The 19,213-nt window shown below is 36.6% G+C and overlaps 1 protein-coding gene across 1 annotated transcript in view; it reads left to right on the top strand.

The window, feature by feature from the left end:
* LOC116728612 (seizure protein 6 homolog) overlaps positions 1-19,213 on the top strand; it is a 115,124-nt gene that overhangs the window by 37,639 nt on the left and 58,272 nt on the right. The window contains exon 2 of the mRNA XM_032576853.1: positions 18,040-18,765. Within this exon, the coding sequence (XP_032432744.1) occupies positions 18,040-18,765 (726 nt within the window). The remainder of the gene's footprint in view (positions 1-18,039; positions 18,766-19,213) is intronic.

Here is a 19,213-nt window from a genome sequence, read left to right on the forward strand (position 1 = left end):
TTATTATACTTAAAATTTCATCTAATCATTCTGCCATAAGTTCAAGAACATTGTATGTGAACACTATGTATACTTTATTGGTGGGAATGTACTTAATTTAGTATATGATGCTATGCAGACACCTTTATATTTTGAATCCATATTACAATAAACTTTCGATTTTTACAAAGAAAAATGATCCCAAACCAAACAAAACAACTGAGATAAAAAAAAAAACTAAAAATCTATATAGTACACCTGATCTTTGATCTTCTGTACCAGGAGTGTGAAAATGGTATAGATAAAGCTCTTCCTCTGTCAGTGTATATGCTTATTGACTGAAACCCATCGATAAGCATACCCTATCAAACTGAACCCTGGGATCTGCATTATTAAAACACTCAGAGTTCCAACAAGGCCAATTAACCGGGGCTGAAATCTTCAGGGCCTTTTAGAAGAAGTCGGTCTCTATCGATGAAGCGTTGTTCGTACATGAACAGAATTTATGCCAGTGGGAAGTAGGAGGGGCTGAAAAGATAGCTGGATGTGTATTTCCTTAAAAAAAGTATCCCTTCATCTTATTTTTTTCAATTTGTAACATTAAATCTACTAACTGTTAACCATAAACACTTTTTACACACTGAAATTTGAAAATTGTTGTGTTAGGGTCATAAAAAGAGTGGCAGAGATCCACAGATTATTTGGGAGAGTAAGAGGAAAGTTATTTACTGGATATGTTCTCCTTGTCTCTATGCCCTTTCTTCTGTCAAGCGACTAATGGTTAAATGTAAGTAACGCCACAAAATGTAAAAAAACATATATTTAAAATTGTCCAGTCAAAATTTACCTTTTAAACTGAGCATGTATATTAATACATGCTCACCATCCAGTCTTACTGAGCCTGATTCATTTTGCAAAGAATTGCAAACAATCCGGTCTCTTGACGTAAAAAGCATCTGTAATAGCAACAAAGAACTACCACACTATTTTAGACCATATGAGTTACAAAATATCTGGTAGTTAATACTTAAAAGGCATCACTTAAATAAGACCAATCCATAATTTAAAAGAAGTTTTTGTTTGTTTGTTTTATTTAATTATTTTTTCTTTTTTGGTCTGGTTAATCATGTTTTAATTTTGCTCTTTATCGTTTTGAAGCACTTTGTAATTTTTATCTGTGAAAGTTGCTAAATAAATAAAATGTGCATATTTACTCTCTGGGAAAATTTAAAGTATTATAAATGTCCACCATACAACATTAAATAGAAAAAAGTTTCAGATACAATAGGTAGGGGATGAGAGAAGCCTGCTAGTACAGATGAGGAGTCTTAGTGAATAATGTCAAGTGTGAATTCATATGTGAAAGTGCTCATAATGGTTACCGCTTTGTATGTTTTTGCTTGCAGGGAGCTATAATTAATAAAACTACATTAACGATGAAGCCACCCACGCAACAGTTTAGCTGCCGGAGACAGGGTGAGGATGAAAGACCCCCTGATGAAGGCATTATTATTGCTGAAACAGAAACAGACAAACCATTAAAAATGCATATTAACGGGGATGAAACAAGAATGATTCACTGGGCACTATAAATCCATTTCTGGCCCTTAAGTCCATTCGAGCTAAACCTTTAATTTTCTCAGCTTTATTTTTCACTCAGCGGTCTCTTCCACACAGATTTGCTCTTGCGTGACATGTGTTTGTAGATCTTCTTAGGGTAGCCACGCTTGAAATCCAATTTTGCCAAAGTTAGGAAAGCACAGGGGAAAGAAAAGAGGTCATAAAAAGTTTACAAACAGTGATGATCCTCTTTCCCCTGAAGGAACCTTGAACTCACTTTTTTAAATCTAGTGGCGAAAAGGGTCATTTTGATTTTTGTCGAGCTCTTAAACTCAGTATAAATTTCGCTTCAAAATAATAGCAGCTTGCCAAAATAACCGTTAATTATCTCGATTTGCACAGTCTCTTAGAGTGTCAGCTTTATTGAGTGCAAAAACATTGACCCAGCACCTGGTAATTTAAAGCGCTTTATAATGGCATGCTCTCAGTGAAGGAAGAAGGGCCTTGTTGTTATGTGAAAAAAATTAAATTAGATGAAAGTTGAACATTTGGAGTCACACATAATAATTGTGTTTGTTAAAGCAAACATTTAAGGTCTTAAAGTTATTGAAAATGTAAAACCGCTACATTACTGAATGAAGTAAGCTGCTGTTGTAAAGTAGTTGATTTCCCCAACAACAACAAAAAAATAACTTTTAGGTTCAGATAAATAGGAATTAGTAAATGTTTGATTTTAAAAGTCAAAACTGGAATCTGTTCAGAGGTACCAGCAATTCTTTGGTTGTTTTTCTTTTTTTGAGTGTCTCAATAAAATAAGTGATCAGATTTACACAAATAAAAAGGAAAAGAAATCTGGGCAACACTTTTCAGCTTAGAATGTAATTTTACCATGAACACAGCTGTTTTGTTCAAGCTTTGCACATCTATATAAAGTCAATTGACCCAATCTTCTTTGCTTAAAGTGTTCCTTTATACAATGTTTACTTACTACCATCCGTGGTGTTTTGCAGTGGCCTGATCAACGTTTTCCACTTGTTTTCCTTACATGACTTGTGGCAAACTGCAGACAAGATTTTCACAGAATAGTGAAGAACACAGCTAAGAATCATCAAACTAACAGTTTGTACCACATGAGCTGAATATGTATACGTACAAACAACTCAACAACTACTCCTGAAATGATACACTCAGCTGAAAAAAACCCCTGCAAAAATGCTACAAAATCTAAAGCAAAAGCAATTGTTGTGACCTTTTCCTCTTTGCGTTTTTCATTCTGTCTCTTCCTTAGAGTCCAGCAGATTCACCATTATCTCTTATTGTTATCAGTGGCAATTTCATGTTTTTGTTTGGACAGCTTGGACCTTATCTCCCTTTAACCTTTTCACTGGCTGGTGGGAAAAAAAAACAAAAAAACCCCGGCTTCAGCACTGTAAGGTTGGAAAAAATTTGAAGAGAATAACCTTAATCTCAAATTATCACAGTGGTTGGTGAATAGAATTGTCCTGGTGGGAAGACCTGCATCGATTTTTAGCTTCAGAGCGCAACTCAAATGGACAATGCATTATATTGTCTTTGGAAAGGATAGCTGTTGACCTGTAGCTGCTCTTTTTCTTGAGAAAATAAATATATACTTAAATCCTGTCAAGTTCCTGCACCCTGGTTGTGGGTGCACTGCAGGTAGCCGCACTGTGAACCATGATTTCATACATGTGTTGGATTTAGATAGATGGTCCCTGAAAGGACCTTGGTGCTTGGAAAATGTTTCAAGAATTGTCTTCAACAAATGAGATGGACCTTTATAGTAACAACACGGGGGAAACACGGTTATTGAAATACAGTAAAAACAAACAATAAAGGAATCAAACATGCACTTCAGTCTTTCTATTTGCTGTGTATCTGACATCCTTGGGGTTGAGGGTTGGGATAGAAGTGAGGCTAAAATACAATCAGTTTGTATTTGTGTGTCCATCTGAACAGCTTGATTTCTGTAATGGCCTTAACAATTTTTCAATAAATTTTCATGCCATTTTTTCAGTAAAATATATCCAGTGGCCATCTCAGGAGTTTTCTAACAAGCATTGGTGATTCTTCTGTACTTAGTCTATAATACAACCAGTGTTGACAAGCATTGTGTAAGCTGTGCTGTGTGGTCTAACATTTACTGCTTAGGTAAAAATAAAAGAATAGAAATCTGATACACTGATAAAAATAAAATAAACATTTAGTGTTATGTTTGTCAAAAACACATGGAGTGCAATATTTGGTCTATAGCTTCATCTTTCAGCTCTAAAAAGGGACGATTTTTTTTCACCCCCCTCTTTGGGAGGCAGCGTCATCCATCATTGTCAGAGTTAATATTTCCCCCCCCCTTCTCACCTCCCAATAGTCAGCTTTTGTTTTGCTTTACAGCGTTTATAGTTTGAGACTTGTGTACTCACGGGCTCTCACCTGGCGTTGCTCTCTGCCATCCCCCTGCCAGAACCCATAAAACCAATTTCAACAACACATGCAGCACATTGACATGGCCGTTCTCACCACTTCCCAAACTCTGTAATCGCGGTCCCTGAGGCATATTACATTATTTTGTATCAGAACTCAGAATACTGCTATGATAATCTTTGAAACTGCCGCAGAAGAATGTGTTTCCTGAAGAGAACTGCGGTGAAATGCTTGTGTTGCTACCAGAATTAGCTCAGTTTTGTTGGCTAAGATGTTTAAGAGTATTTTTTTCTCAAGTTATCAATTCAAGTGACGATGCTAAAGAAGCTGAACCAGGGTTTGAGAGCACAGAGATAGAAACAACAAAAGGTAAACCAAACATCCCTTTATTGTCCACAGTTACATACAAACTGTACCTAATTTAAAACTTGTTTTAGAGTACAAACATTTTATAATTTTATGTAAATTTAAGTAGTAAGAGACTAATATTCACCTTACTTAATTATTTCCAACAAAGAGCCACATGATGCAGTTGTTTCTAGGATTGAAGGCTGTATAAACGTACAGCAATACAATGTTGCTTCAGGTGTTTGCCTAAGAGATATTTTGATCATTTGCTGGGGAAAATAATTGATCAGTCTGTCCTAGGAAAGTTGCATTATTATACAACACCAGCACAGACTGTGAAAAAAAAAGGTTTTAAGAAAAGTCTCAATTGACATATAAAAAGACTATTGTTAAGAAATCTCTCATCACTCATCCAACAAATGCATGCTGTCTTGCCTTCTCTTTTGTCTCTTCAGTCAGATTTGGTTTTCAGGCTGTCATGTTTATAAGGAAAGAATAACATTTTCCTCCAGGAATGATAACCTAATTGCACAGGATTCTGTCTGAACTGTCGCTGTTTTCTTTCAAAGGGATTGAACCATTATGTGTCAAAACATTCATCAATTTAAAGTCTTGTGTTCATGCACTTTTGCCTTTCTCATTTTTTTCTCCAGCGCTTATGACCAATTACACTTTATTCCACTCACTTGCTTTAGCGCGGTTCAGATAAAACACTTTTATTGCTTTGAATGTGTCAGTGCAGAAACAGCAATGTTTTATCTTTAACTCTGTTAATCCTCCGCCCCTCGCTTTTTTTTCTCTCTCATCCACTCCAATAAATGCAGGAAGGTCAAGATTCGCTCTTGAATATGATCGGTCTGTTATTCTTTCAGAAAACTCCGTATTATGAATCATTTCTCCCACACTTTGTACCTAGTTTTAAACGAGACAAGGCGAGGATATGGTTGCAGAAATATTTTATTGTACAGACAAAGATCACAGCTTATTTCATAGATCTGTGTCTGGCAGTCTTGCAACCGCATCAGAAATCACTGATGAAATATAATATTCAAGTCATGACTCTCTAACAAGCTCTTCATGGCACCATGTGGAAATGAGCAGCACTGGCCTGAAGCAAGAGATCAGAATGCCAAGACCACAATTGGAGACATCACGCCAAATGCTCAGCCTGATTCCCAGAGAAAAGTGCTCTAAAGTGCTGTCTTTATTATCTTCCTGACGCGTGACTCAGCATGACTGCTGTAATGACCTGCCTCAACACTTATAGGTTGTGACTGCTGTTGAATAAATAGGTGTACGTTGTCTAATGTAAGAATCACCGTGTGTGTGTGTGCTATATATGGAAACTATGGCAGCAGCATTAAATCTGGCTTTTGAAGTTATACCATAAGTGTGTGGGAGTGGAATAAAAAGGCTTTATAGATCATAGGAGTGACATTGAGTGGCCGGCTCTTTAGATGCTGATAAAAGGAACAGCTGCTAAGGTGGGGGAAAGAAGGTATGAGGACCTTTAATCTGAACTTAAAACGACATAAAACCAGCTCCTGTTTCACGGCAAATGTCAGGATTTTTAACTGAGCTGTCAGAGACAAGATGTCATGAATGTTTGATGAAGTAAATTTAAAACTTTCCCAGCACAAAAATATAAGAAGTCTGAAGATTGTATTAATTACACTTAACAAATATAATTTGCGTAAATTGTAAATTAAATAATTCTTTGTATCATGTTTTGTATTTTAATAGGGCTTGCAATTTTGAAAAGGATGTAATCTGATTAAGTGAAATGAAATGAAAGAAGTCATCTTTGAACAAATTACATTCCTCTGTTTTTATTGCTAGTGCTAGCTTTAGCCTTCCGTGGTCAGTATATGGATCTTAAGGCAAATTGCATCATAGGTTTTGAAGTGAAGATGAATTACTTTATATTCAGACTGGCATTAAACCTCAGATCAAAAAGCACCTACAACAGTTAAAACTAAATAAATAAATAAACAAACCAAAAAACACAAATTAAAAAAACAAAACAAAAAACATAATTGGTTATGGCATGGGACTACAGCAGCCAGCACACAAGGATCTCATACACAGAGCAGGTTAAGGAGAATCCTTCATACCCCCAAAGTCCTCTTTCCTGCATGTTTGTCCATGTTTTTCTTCTTCAACACATTCAATTTAATAGTAAAATACGGAAAACCTGCAGAAACAATTGAAGGCTTGGGTTTGGTAACCTTGGTCCTAAAATTAAAAATACAATTGTTGGATAATACTACCAACCTCACACAGATATACTGAGAAAAATAGCATATTTTTCCAAAAATGAATCCCACAAATGTTTTGACATAACATTACTAGCCTCAGATATTTATTTTCTTCTGGTAGTTTACGGTAATCGCCATTGTTTTTTTTTATTTTTAAGAATATTTTTGTTTTATAATATAAATAGTAATAATCAGGGTTTGAAAGCAGTAGTGTACTATTCTTACTTCTGTAATTTCTGCACTTAAGGTGATAGTCTTCAGTAGGTGACTTATGCGCTTGTCATAATTCACATTTTCTCTTTGGAAAGAAGTTGTAAAATAGAAGTGTAAACAGACATAAAACCTAATTGCTGAGGTTCGTCTTGTGATCACCTTTCAGTTTAGCCAGTGTTTTTGTTTCATAAATGAAATTAATATCCACCGCAATTACGTTACTTCCTGCAATGAGGAATTGTGCTGCCATTGTTTATAGGATTTTAAGCTTTTTAAAGCTACAACAATAAAACTTTACTATAGGAAGTTTTTCAAGACTATTTGCTTTGTAAAACAATATCTCAGCATGTTTTGGCCTGTGAGGCTTTGTTAATGATTAGTGCTGAAATAGAAGCCAACTAGGATCAAAATGTAAACACTAGAATGCCAAGCAGAACCACCTCATTGACTTTTAAACTTTTCTCTGAGGCCTAGCCAAATACTGTCATGGTTGCACAAACTGCTGACAATACCAGCGTTATTAACTCGAGCAAAGGAGAATTCTGTTTGTTGCCAAAAGCAATACAGCTATCTTGTTGGTTGCTTTCATTTCCACAAGTTTTTTTTTTTCCTTCTTCTGATAAAAAACGGGGAGGAAAGGGGGGAACTCTCAAGGCAAAAATGAGTCATTCCTGTTTTTGTTGTCTAGCCTGTGACTAATTCAGCGTTACGACAAGAGCCCACCCATGAGATACAGAGTATTGACAAGTGTAATGGCCGACGTAGGCATGCCACTTTATAGCCAGCTCACAGATGAGGTAGAAAATTGCCAACGTGTTTTTTTGTTTTTTTTTTAAGCTGTGTTTTCCATGAGCTGATGGATTTGTTATGGGGCAGGGAAATCATTTGACGACGGACGGAGAGTGTGGCATCAATCAAGCAGCTTTTAAACTCAACGCTAATGTCTGTGCTGTCAGGGGTAGGAGCCAGATGTACAACCTGCTCTCTCAAAGAACACTCCAGACAATATTGTGTGAATATGTGAGCTATTTTTGCCTCTTTATACTTATTATTAGTTTCCAATGGATGAGGCAGTTAAAGGTGAGGGAGATTGCAATAAAAAGCGCGCAAAAATCACAATTAAAAGTTTCTTTTGTCTATTTCAAACTTTCATTACTTCACAAGAGTCATTAGCAGACATTTAACAAATTCCTTGCCGTACTGTACAATAATAGATGGATTTAGATGGCAGATCTTAAACTTGTAGGTCTTATTTCACCCAAAGCTTTCTTATCACAGTAATTGACGTCACCCGTGGCGTAAATGGGAAGAAAATGGAAAGATGAATTACTCTAATGGAAGGAAATGAAGTGTGGAAAGAGACATTCCTCCAAGAATTTTCTAGGATGCAGAGCATTGGTAAATTAAAACACAGCAAGGATTTGGTTATGGCGCGTGACAGATCCCACCATCATTACAGAGGCGGCATTTGTACATGGCACATTTAGTTTGTGCAACCTAGGGAAGAAAAGGAAAAGTAAAATATAAAAAAAAGAAAGTTAATGAGGAAAACCAAATAAGAAACGCTGAGGTTTTTTGAAGATAAACTGTTCACAATTTATCACCGAATAAGATATAGTCAACCAATTATCATTATGGAATATTTTCTTTGTTTTGTTTCGTTTTTTTCTTTTAGATTGTCCAGTTTACCTCCCGCAGCTAAAGTGCCTCAGTGCATATTTCATGCAAATCATAGAGACAAGCGAGTCTCTTTTTGTTCTGCTGCAGTTTAAAGGTCAGACCTTATAAGCACCATTAAGGCTGTTTTGCTAAAGTCAGTCTGAAGGAGAGCGCCCAGTGAACCAAAACATCGACAGGCCGAAATAAATGAAAAGGAAAAGTTCTGGTTCCGCTCAATGAAGTCAAAGGGCGGCTGGAGGATGGGAGAGTGTCTCGTCCTCAACATGTTGTTCCTCGTGACTCAGAAACCAAGAGGCCAGTGAAAGGACTATGTGATCCTTAGAAACTGAAAATTCTGAAGAGTGTGATCTTCGATTTTTTTTCTTCCTTTTTTTGTTAGGAAAATAAATGTGTGGCTTTTTTTCATTTTTGAAAGGCTCTTTTTTAAATATTTCTTCTAGATACATCTTTTATAAATAAAATGAAATGATCAATAATTAATGCAGGGAAAAAAATGGTTTTTTTTTTTGCATTTTTCAGTTCATCTTTCTCTTAGTTATTTGAAGTCTGCCAGTACCAGGCACTGAAAATCAGCCCCACACCATGACGGTTCTACCTTCAGACTTGACTGTAAGAGATTTTTTGGATTATTGTGCAGTGTTACAACCTCAAACAGCTACATTTTGTTGTTACTTGATGAAACAATATCCTCAGTTTTTCATTCACTTGCCAAACTGTTCTGCACCAGAAACTGAACGATCTCCAACACGTTCTTTCTCCTGCAGTGGAGTGTTTTGTGGTGAGCGTTTAATGAGGCAACAGTCATTCAGTGCATTACAAATGTTACCTACAAATTCCATGTTTCTCTTCAACTCTCACTGTTGTCTTTAACTTTAGACAGATCTTAATTTTTAGACTCCTCTGTCTGAAATCTTGTAAGGAACATCTATTCTTGGCTTGCGTAAGCTAAATGAGGCTTCTGATGTAAAAATGATCATTAATAAGAAACTTTTTATGGCCTTAACTTTGAACTTAACCATCTAATTTTAATTAATATAAATAGTGAATTTGATTGATTTCTAAATGTTGACAGATTTTAAATTACAGAATTTTTTTATTCTGTAATTTATGGGTTTATTTGCTTATTATTATTTTTTTGTATTAGTAGATTACTTATTAAGAAGATATGGTAGGGATTCCATGTCAGTAGCTTCGTCAGATATATTTATGTGTACAGAATTTTAACATGTTCAGTACTATTTTCCGTCTTAGGATTTCAGTGTGTCTTTATCAGTCTTTACAATTTTATAGATGCATACTCCGTAAGATGCACCAGCTGCATGAGAAACTGAGAAAGTCGCTGTTATATGGAGTTTGCCCTTAAAGTGTTTGAATAAAATTTTGAGCGCAGACCTCCATTGAGAAGCCTATGAGGGATCCTGCAGGGTAATCTGAGGGACTTGTATCTGAGCCCAGCGGAAGCTCCTTATTGATTTGCTTTTCTAGTGGCCCTCTGTTATATTAAGGAAATAAAACCCCTGGATGTTAGGAGATTGATGTCAATCAGCAGCTTGCCTCAAGTGTGGCTTGTCCCATCTTATTAGCGCTCTTTACATGCACTGAGTGTTCACTGATGACTCCGTAGATAGGCAACCTGAGACAAGAGGCTTTCTCTTGCCTTCTTGAAGATCATTCCCCTGTGATTGCTCAATCTGTCATCGCAGTCAGCGTGGACTGAGCGATTGTTATAGATTCACATCATATTAGTGCAGAGCACAAGCTTGTAGCTGTGTTATAAGTGTCACTTGCAGACATCAGAGCTAAACAGCTTTTATTAAGACGGAATCTACGGACAATATATCTGCAAATACACTTTGGGATCATTTTCATGTGCTTAAAAGACTAATTATATCTTTCTGGAAATTCAAATGAAGAACAAAAAATAGCAACCACCATGAGACACTTTTGAACTGAGTCTGAATTGAACAAAGTCTGAACCTCTGCCTGCACATTTTTTTCAAGAATTTCTGGATGTCTTTCCTGATTTAAAAAACAAAAATACATTTAAACCATTTTTTTTTTTTTTTTACCAAAATCACATCCCAGTCAAGAATTGTTTTGTTCCTTTTATTAAACCAAGTCACTAAAGAGTCAGTAGTTATTTAATACTAATCTGTTACCTCATAACAGTAGCTAAAATTGATACTGGATATGCTGAAAGGGGGCCGAGGGTGGAGGTATTGTCATGTCATAATATTATTCCCTCGTCAAAAACATACCTGGAGTGTGTTGCTTTGATTTGTTCATGCATGTTTGAGAAATGTAACATGCAAAATAAACCTTTGAAATCTGTAAACATAAAAATAGATGGTGACTGGTGATACACAGTTCTTGTTTAATGTCGATCCAATGTGCAATAAAAAAATACGTAAAACCTTTGTTGGTCCATTTAAGGCACTTTTGAATGAAGCCACTCCCCAGACCCTCCTCCCACCAGTTCCAGTTCAACTCTGGAAAACCTGGTGTTTGAACATCTTAGAGATAATTCATAGACAAGCTGGGACATTTTAAACAAATATTAATTTGTTTGCGAAGTCATTCTTTTTTTCCAATTATAGATTTTCCCGCCTTGTAAAAACACAGACAGTGGCTTACTTCAGTGCATTACATTGTTTTCCAAATGGAGTGGGAGGACACAAGTTCCTTCCTGGGGCCTGTAAAAACTTTACTTTTCTAAGAAACGCTTCATTGCTTTGTTGCACTGACTGCTCCGACAAGGCGAATATAACCACTCCAGCGGGACAGCTAATGGTTTTTTATTGTATTTGTGCCACTGCTTCAGAATAAAATAACTGTGATCTCATTCTATCATAGTAATTACCACCTTTAATTTATGAATAAGCTCTAATTAACCAGCTCCAGCATCATGCGATTTGATACTGGCACGCGCAGAACCCCCTCGAGTGTGCAGCATGGCTGCTGCTTTTAGCCGCCAGGCCTGCGGCACTGAATCAGGCCTGAACAAGGAGCGGAGCAACAACAGCTTTCACAAGAGTTACCATCTGTCATCCAGTTTTGATTTATTATGAATCTTGTCACAAGTCTGGCCACAAAATGATTTGATGCAACTTCCTAGTGTGTCAAGGGTTATGATAGCATGACATCCATTTTGTGGACCTGACACAGCATATCAGGATCACTTAGCTGTGGAAGTACACTGGCTGTGCCATCTTATCGCAGTGCGTCTGTAGCTGATGTGAAACCTTCAAGCACAATAACTGTAAAAGTGTTGCCACTAAGGAGGAGTTTGCTGAACGCAGACATAATTTTAAAGTACTTTTGGGTAATATTTGTAGGATTTAGCAAGAGATGATTTTATGGACAGTCTAAGTGGAACCATTCTGGCAAATGGATGCTAAAAACTTACATGTATGTTTTTATAAACAGTATGTTTTTTCTTTTACATATTTGTTAAAACTATCACTGTGTCATGACATCATAACATGATACAGATAATCTGGTGGTCCTATAGCCATCTGCAGAAATACACGATTCCCAGGCACAAACAACCAATAAGATGACAGATGCCTTAGCGTTCCTCATCTGAACACAAAGGAAAGGGCGTTCGCACTGCTCACACCTTTGCTCTCTGCCAGGTTGCAGCTACATAGGACTCAGTTCACCTGCAACAGATTTCATTTTGACAAGAAATAATTCATTAATCTGATTACCTCATCTTGCTACGTCATCAGGAATCATAGAGTGAATAAGCAGCCAAACAGAAAAATCCTGTGCAAAATAATTAGGTTCAGGTTTGATAACATTATGAGGTAATGTTATCTTATGCTTATCAAAAGGAAAAAAACAAAACAATGTAGAGGACTTTAAAACTAAAAAAGTGTTTAATGCTGTTCGTGAATTGAAATTGAAAGAGATCAAATCCGAGAGAAGTGGAACAACCACATTGTTCCACTTCTACTGAAGTGGAGCAAAGCCCAAAGCTACATCTTGAAAATTACATCTTTACAGCCGAAAAGATGGGATTATTCATAACACTGGATTCATAACTATGAGACAAAAAAGCGATTTTGTTTTTTTCAGGAAAGCTAAGAATCCCCAGTTTTTACAGTTTGTCATGCAACACATGTTTTAGTGAATCTGTAATCAGTGCAGAATAATTAAGTTCAGGTTTGATCACTCCTCATATCGTGTTTTCTTATTCTTGTCAAATTTCTAATTGTTAAAAAAAATGTTGAGGACATTTTTCATAAATCTCAAGCAATGTTTTAAATAATCTCCATTAAGTGTGGAATTTGTCACTTTAGAATTTGGTCAGTGTAAGTATTTTAGATTGCAACTACAGATAATCAAATTCATTTCAAACATAAAATCTAAAATGACCATTTACTTTAGTACAATATTTGCCATAACATATTTTCCACGTCCTCGTCGCTCAATCGATGAGGCACATTATTTAGAATGACTCAGGAAGAAGAGATCCTGAAGCTCTGGCTCAATACAAAGAACCAAGAATCCAATCTTTAGCCACTGGCCATCTCACTGAATAGTTCAGCCAAACAGAACAACTCCAAAACCACGTCCTGTCTAAAAAATAAAAAATAAAAGTCTTAAGACACAGTCTTAAATCACTGACCTTCATATTCGTAATACAAGGTCAGGCTTAGCTCACCAGATGAAGTCATATACTGTACTTCTAACAACTTTTTAGCATCTTGGGAGATAAATTTCACTTGCATGAGAAATATCGAGGTGTTTTCTTATCATGCTCCCAGGACTCATAGGAAGTAAAAGCTGTCAAACACACAACACTAATGACACTTTCAAATTAAAAATGTTTTATGCTGTGCCTCATAAAAACCTCACCCATAAACACCCAATTAAGCTTTAGAGATCTGAACAATATGGTAGCTCCACTTCTCCTTTCTGTAATCACTACAGCGAGGTCTCCAGCCTTCACCCATTGATCCTGTATAGATCTGTGTATGAGAAACTCTAGTCCAGCCCAGTCCTCTACCATTCTCTCTCTCTCGGTGTACGCTCGATATTCTTACTGAAGGACAGCAACTGCATGGTCAAAATCTGTACCACACATAGAAGCAGAGTTGGAGACAAAAAAAATAAATGAGCAAAGAAAGCATAAAGGAGGCATTAGTTAAGAGTCTGATTTGAAGCAGCTATAACATCCATCTTGGCTAAAGATTATTCCCCAGCTTTATCGTACAGTAGTGTGTACTTGAGATTCCTCTGTAGTTTGCTTTTACGAAGAGGGGAAGGAGGGGTGCAGTGGTGCACCCTTCAATCATTTATGAAGACCTCTCTTTACTCTCCTTATTCTGTCTGGGAGTGGGACATGTCAAATACGCTTAGTTTGCCTTTATAGTGCTGTTTAGCTGCTCTTGTTGTGACAGAATAAGGCTACGAGGAATGTTTTTTTCTGCTCCATCCTAAAACATCAGAAACGTCTTTGAATCGCTTCTGCTGCCAAGAAAGATAAATGCTCCGCTGTTGTGTCTGTCAGTGCAAAATGTAAAAGCATGTGTCAGTTCCGTCAGCTTGGGACAGGCTTTGTAACAAAATTGTTTACCCGAGCCTTTTGAATAGCTTGATCAATCTTTTATTAGATGTGTTAAAATGACTCTGCATCAGCAGAACGTTGCTGGGGCGTTCAATTACTTTCAAAGTTTTATGAGCAAAAACAGATTTTCTACAAGGCTCAGGTAATTTTGACATTTATTTAAATACCATTATATATTTAAAACTTCAATGTGCTCAGTTTTAGGAATCATTCCAGATTCAATTATATACACATCTAATTGGAGACTTATGTGTTCAGTGTTAAGAATATTAAATATATTCTAAAAAGCCGACTGGCTGCCAGAAGAGAGTCGAGGGTTTCTCAAACATGCATGGAAGAATCAAAGCAACACTCCAGGTATGTTTTCATGAGTGGATAACTTTATAACGTTTTAAGAATCTTAAAAAAGCAGATTTTTACATTACATCCCCACCCTTTGAAAATGGGCAAACCAGATCAGTGTAACTGAGACTTCCTTACCATTCTGTCTCGACAAAAGCTTTTCCTGTGACGGTTGATCACTCCATGTAAGCCCGACTTTCCTTTCAGTTTGGTCTGTCTCAGTCTTTTTTTTTAATAATTCATTGATTTTAGTCATGCTTCCTAAAAATGTATAAATAATGAGGGTTATAAATGCTGAATAAAGATTTTATCCATGTCTAACTCAACAATACTTTAGCTTGTTTCTAAGTGAAAGTTATATTTAGCTTCAAAGTTAAAATGGAATTTGTGACTCAAGGGAAGTTTTTCTCAAACACACGTTTGAGGTTCGTTTGATGAGTTGCTCATCACAGTTTCTTTTTACTGAAGTTAGCTTAAAGTTATGCATCATTCAAAAGTCCAAGTTGTTGTATACCACTTTAGAAATCTTTTGGTGTTTATATCCAACTAAAGCCCTGTCAATGGTCCTCATTGTGTGTTGTCACTAAAATCTATATGCAGTGCCTTGTATTGTAATTGTGAAGTGAAGGGAAATGTTTTTTTGTTTTTATTTTTAAAAACAGCAACTGATAAGTGTGGCATGCATTTGCAATCAATCCTATTTTTATTTTATCACAAATAAAATTGATCAAGGCCAGTTGGTCAAACAAGATCAAAGTGTTTCTAATATCTACGTCAGAAATCCAACATGACACATTGTCTTGAACACATCATCCCCACGGGGAAATTTGGTGCTGGCAGGATCATACTGTGGGAGAGTATTTGGCTGTACAGAGTTGACGCATATTTCTTAATTTGAGAAAATAACCTTTTTTAAATTTAGTGTTTGCATCACTTTTCTTGCAATGTACAAATATGTGCTAGTTTGTGTTGGTAAATAAGATCAGAGTAAATATATTAAAGTATATCAATTCAAAATACGTTAAGGTTTGTGGCTTCAACCTGACAAAATGTAAAAAAAAGTTCAAGGGGATACATATTTTTTAAGGCGCTGTAGGGAGGTCTCACTAATTTGCAGCCCCTGTCAACAGTCTTTCATCTAAAAAATAAAAAATAAAAATCTGTTGGCAGTTTTTCTGCCTCATTAAGAAGAACAGCCACCCCATATGGAAGCTAATTAAGGTGTCAAAGCTGACGGCATTATTTCACATTGACACATTAACAAACACAAGGAAGAGTCATTTGAACTTTTTCTCAATTTTGACTACATTTTTCCATCATTGTTAGCAGTTATGTATCATGTGTACATTGTAAGCAGTGCTTGAAATTCCTATTATTGTTTTATATAAACAGTATTTTTTATGGTCTCAGAAAAGTCTGAAAGATGTATGTAAATATGGAAAAGTAAAGCAGACACTCATTGTTATCTGTCTTGCTTCTCGTATTATTTTATGTCAACCAAACCAGAAAAAAGAATCTCCAATGTCAAGGTAACATGAACAATATCCTAAGCATGTGAAAGTAAACTCTGCTGGCAAACGTTTAATCATTTCAGAATAGCTCTTACATCAGAGCCTTTCTAGTATTCCCTCTTTGCTGAAAAACTGTCTGGATTATTTGACGCCTTGCAGCAGTGAGAACAATTTATTTGTTAGATTTCTCCTAAGAGCCGAAGCGAGAAAACTGCAGCCGAAAATGGGGAATATACTTGTCCTTTTGGACACACAGTGCAATTACTTAACTGCAGAATCACATAGCATGAGGTGATTGATCATTGTGTCCTAGTGTGAGTGGTAAAAGCTTTACTGAAGTTTGAAATGAAGAAATATGATACTGTGGAATGATTTTTATTCATGTGGTTTTATTTTAAAGGCAAGGTTCGCTCTCTGTTCCTGGAAGGAAATTGGAGGAATTAATGATTTTTGCTATGAATTTTGTTTTACTGCAGCTTGATGCTAATAAGGTGGTACTGCAGAGATAGGGTTAGCTAACATGTGGTATATCGAGTTTTTTTTTCTCAGTTTCATCATTCATTTTCTGTTACTAAAATCTGCAGATTTATTTTGCATACTGCTGAACATATACTTCATTGTGCGGGGACATTTTATAATGTTGAAAGAGAAAGCATTTTTTTCTCATCTCTTTCTTATTCATTAAAGTACCGAGGCTGAATACATACAGTATGCTTTTTATATTCCAAAGTTAATCTATTCATTGCTTTTTGTCTTCTTTATCTACATTTTTTTTATTTGTTCACCTTTATGTTGTGGTGGTGAGTACATCTTTCCACCTAATAAGAAAACAGAGAATTTCTTTTGGCTATTTTTTTTTTTATCCTCCTGCCAGCAACTCTTTAATTTGGTTTTATTAAACTTGCTATCTATAAGCCTGTAGTCACTGCTTTCAGAATGGTCTGGGTACAGAAACCCTGAAAACCCCCCCAAAAAACAAACACATTTCTTTTACTGTCTCACAGGCGCTAAATGCTGTGGGCAGCTCTCCAACTCAAGGACTTTCATAACAAATTTTATCTCATACTTTTTATTTTTTTTAATCTTTTCATAAACTTTTACTTTTCTTGAGCTGGAATTCCATTCTTCAGTGTATATTCTTAGTTTAAATAGATTACTCACTCTCCACTCTTGCAACAGTGATAAAGAACATGGTTTATGGGATGCTTTATTCAGCAACCCTCCTCTTACGTTACCTACCTTCCCATCGAAAGTGTTGCATATCACATTCGCAACTGCTTTAATTAAACGTCTCATTCTGTTCAAACTAAAATTCTTAGAATATTTAGAGAAAAAAATCATCCACACAAAGTGATTAAATATTCCAGCTATGTCATCCAAAAGCTTACTTTTGCCTTCTTGCAGTTCGAGTTAATAGAAATCATTAGAATCTATTGTAGCTGCCGTTATGGTTGCTGTTGATGTCAGCGGTCTTCACGTATTGCAAACATTTTACTGCCAGTTTACTGAACACATACATACTGTCATAATCATGTAATACTTTTTTTTTTTTTTGCTTTTATGTGAACCAAATGTTATGAAAAGAGATTTATATATTAAAAAGAATTAGATGATTTTGTGTATTTTTATCACAAAGTTTCAGTTTAAACACTATGATGCCATGAAGTGGTTAGTTAAGGCTATAATATTGTCAGACTCTCATACCCTCCTGTTCCTATAGTCAACAAATTTATATCCTCACATCATGTTTTCCTGTTATCTTTCATTTTACCTCGTATGAAGGTTTTAGCTGCAATGCATCAAATTTAACAATTTTAACAGATGCCGTGGGGTTTAACCATTAGGTCAAAGTTGCTCTGATTTTTAAATGGAATTGTTTTGTTTCTTACAGAACATACATTTTAAGGCCTCATTTGCTTCTTATGTCCTTCTTCTTGACAGTTTCCATTGTAACAAGGCAATTACTCAGAGACGTATTGAATTATTGGCAGTAACAAAATGAGAGATAGAATTACACAAGAGGAAAGCCTCACACTTTGTTACGCACAATTTTGGTAGCCTACAGGCTTCCAGGATTTTATAGTTCATTAGACTATGACATGTTTGCCTAATCAAGTTTTTATTTTACCCTCAGGTGCAAAAGAAATGAACAGCATCAGTAAGAAGGCGTTGGATGGAGACAGGGACCTCTTCACTTATTTACCCACACAAGACACAGAAAGTGAAGTTCACTCAGTCACCACTGTCTCACCGATGAACATGCCCAACCACCGGCCTATCCTCAAGGGTCTGCTGCTTCATGAACACCTACTCACAAGAGACTTCCAGGGAGACCAGCATTTTTTCAAGAAGGATGGCTCTGTGGTTGGAGACCCCACCATGCCCGGTTTTATCTCGGCTCCAAATGCGGGAGACACTGTCACTCAAATCGTGGCCCACAAGGATGCCCCGGCCTTCTCGGACATTGCCACTACTGCCACGGAACCTGCCACATCTCCGCTTACCACATACTCTCCAACAACACCGGGGCCGCCCGTGTCCCTCCCTCTGAAGAAATCACCCAAGGAGAAGATGATGGATTCAGGCGATTTAGAGCCAACAACAGATTCCCTCACTACTCAAGTGACACCATACAGCAGAGGGCCAGGCATTCCAGTGGCTATCTTATCCTCAAAGGAAAGATATTTTCCCATTGATGCCACACCTGGACCCTTTTCAACAATTATGAAGAAAGACCAGGTCAGAGAGAAATTGAACCCCGATCATCTGATCTCTAAGCTTCCTTCGTCATTTCAAGAAGATCCCAGCTCAGCATCTACGACCGTCATCACAACTATCATCACCACAATGCAAACATCAGGTCAGTGTGTAGATGCTGTATTTTGACCTTCAAATGTCTTCCACAAAAAAAGGGTTTTGTGTTATAACTGGATAATTAACATATAGTCTTCTTCTTTTTTATTAAATAAATATTCAGAGTTGGGTGCATCATCCTGCAAGGCTTAACCCATTTCTCCCAGCAGGGAAGAAATTAAGCACCAGGTCATCAGCATCACGTCTGTTCATTTTTTCATTCTGCACACACAGCTTGCTATTCATCCCTCCACACGGGATAACGGAGTTGCTCATGTGTCAAAAACAATCTGATTTTTTTGCCTGATGTGTCCTGCCTGTCCTTTCCTCTGGTCACAGAGGGCTGAGGGCCCAGATAAGCGATATCAAAAAGGATATCTGCCGAGTTAGTTGGAGGGTTATGGGGTTCATGGAGAGACACAGGTGGGCTGTCAGAAAGATTGGCGATGAGGGGA

This window comes from Xiphophorus hellerii, chromosome 11, assembly GCF_003331165.1.
Source record: "Xiphophorus hellerii strain 12219 chromosome 11, Xiphophorus_hellerii-4.1, whole genome shotgun sequence".
NCBI lineage: Eukaryota > Metazoa > Chordata > Actinopteri > Cyprinodontiformes > Poeciliidae > Xiphophorus > Xiphophorus hellerii.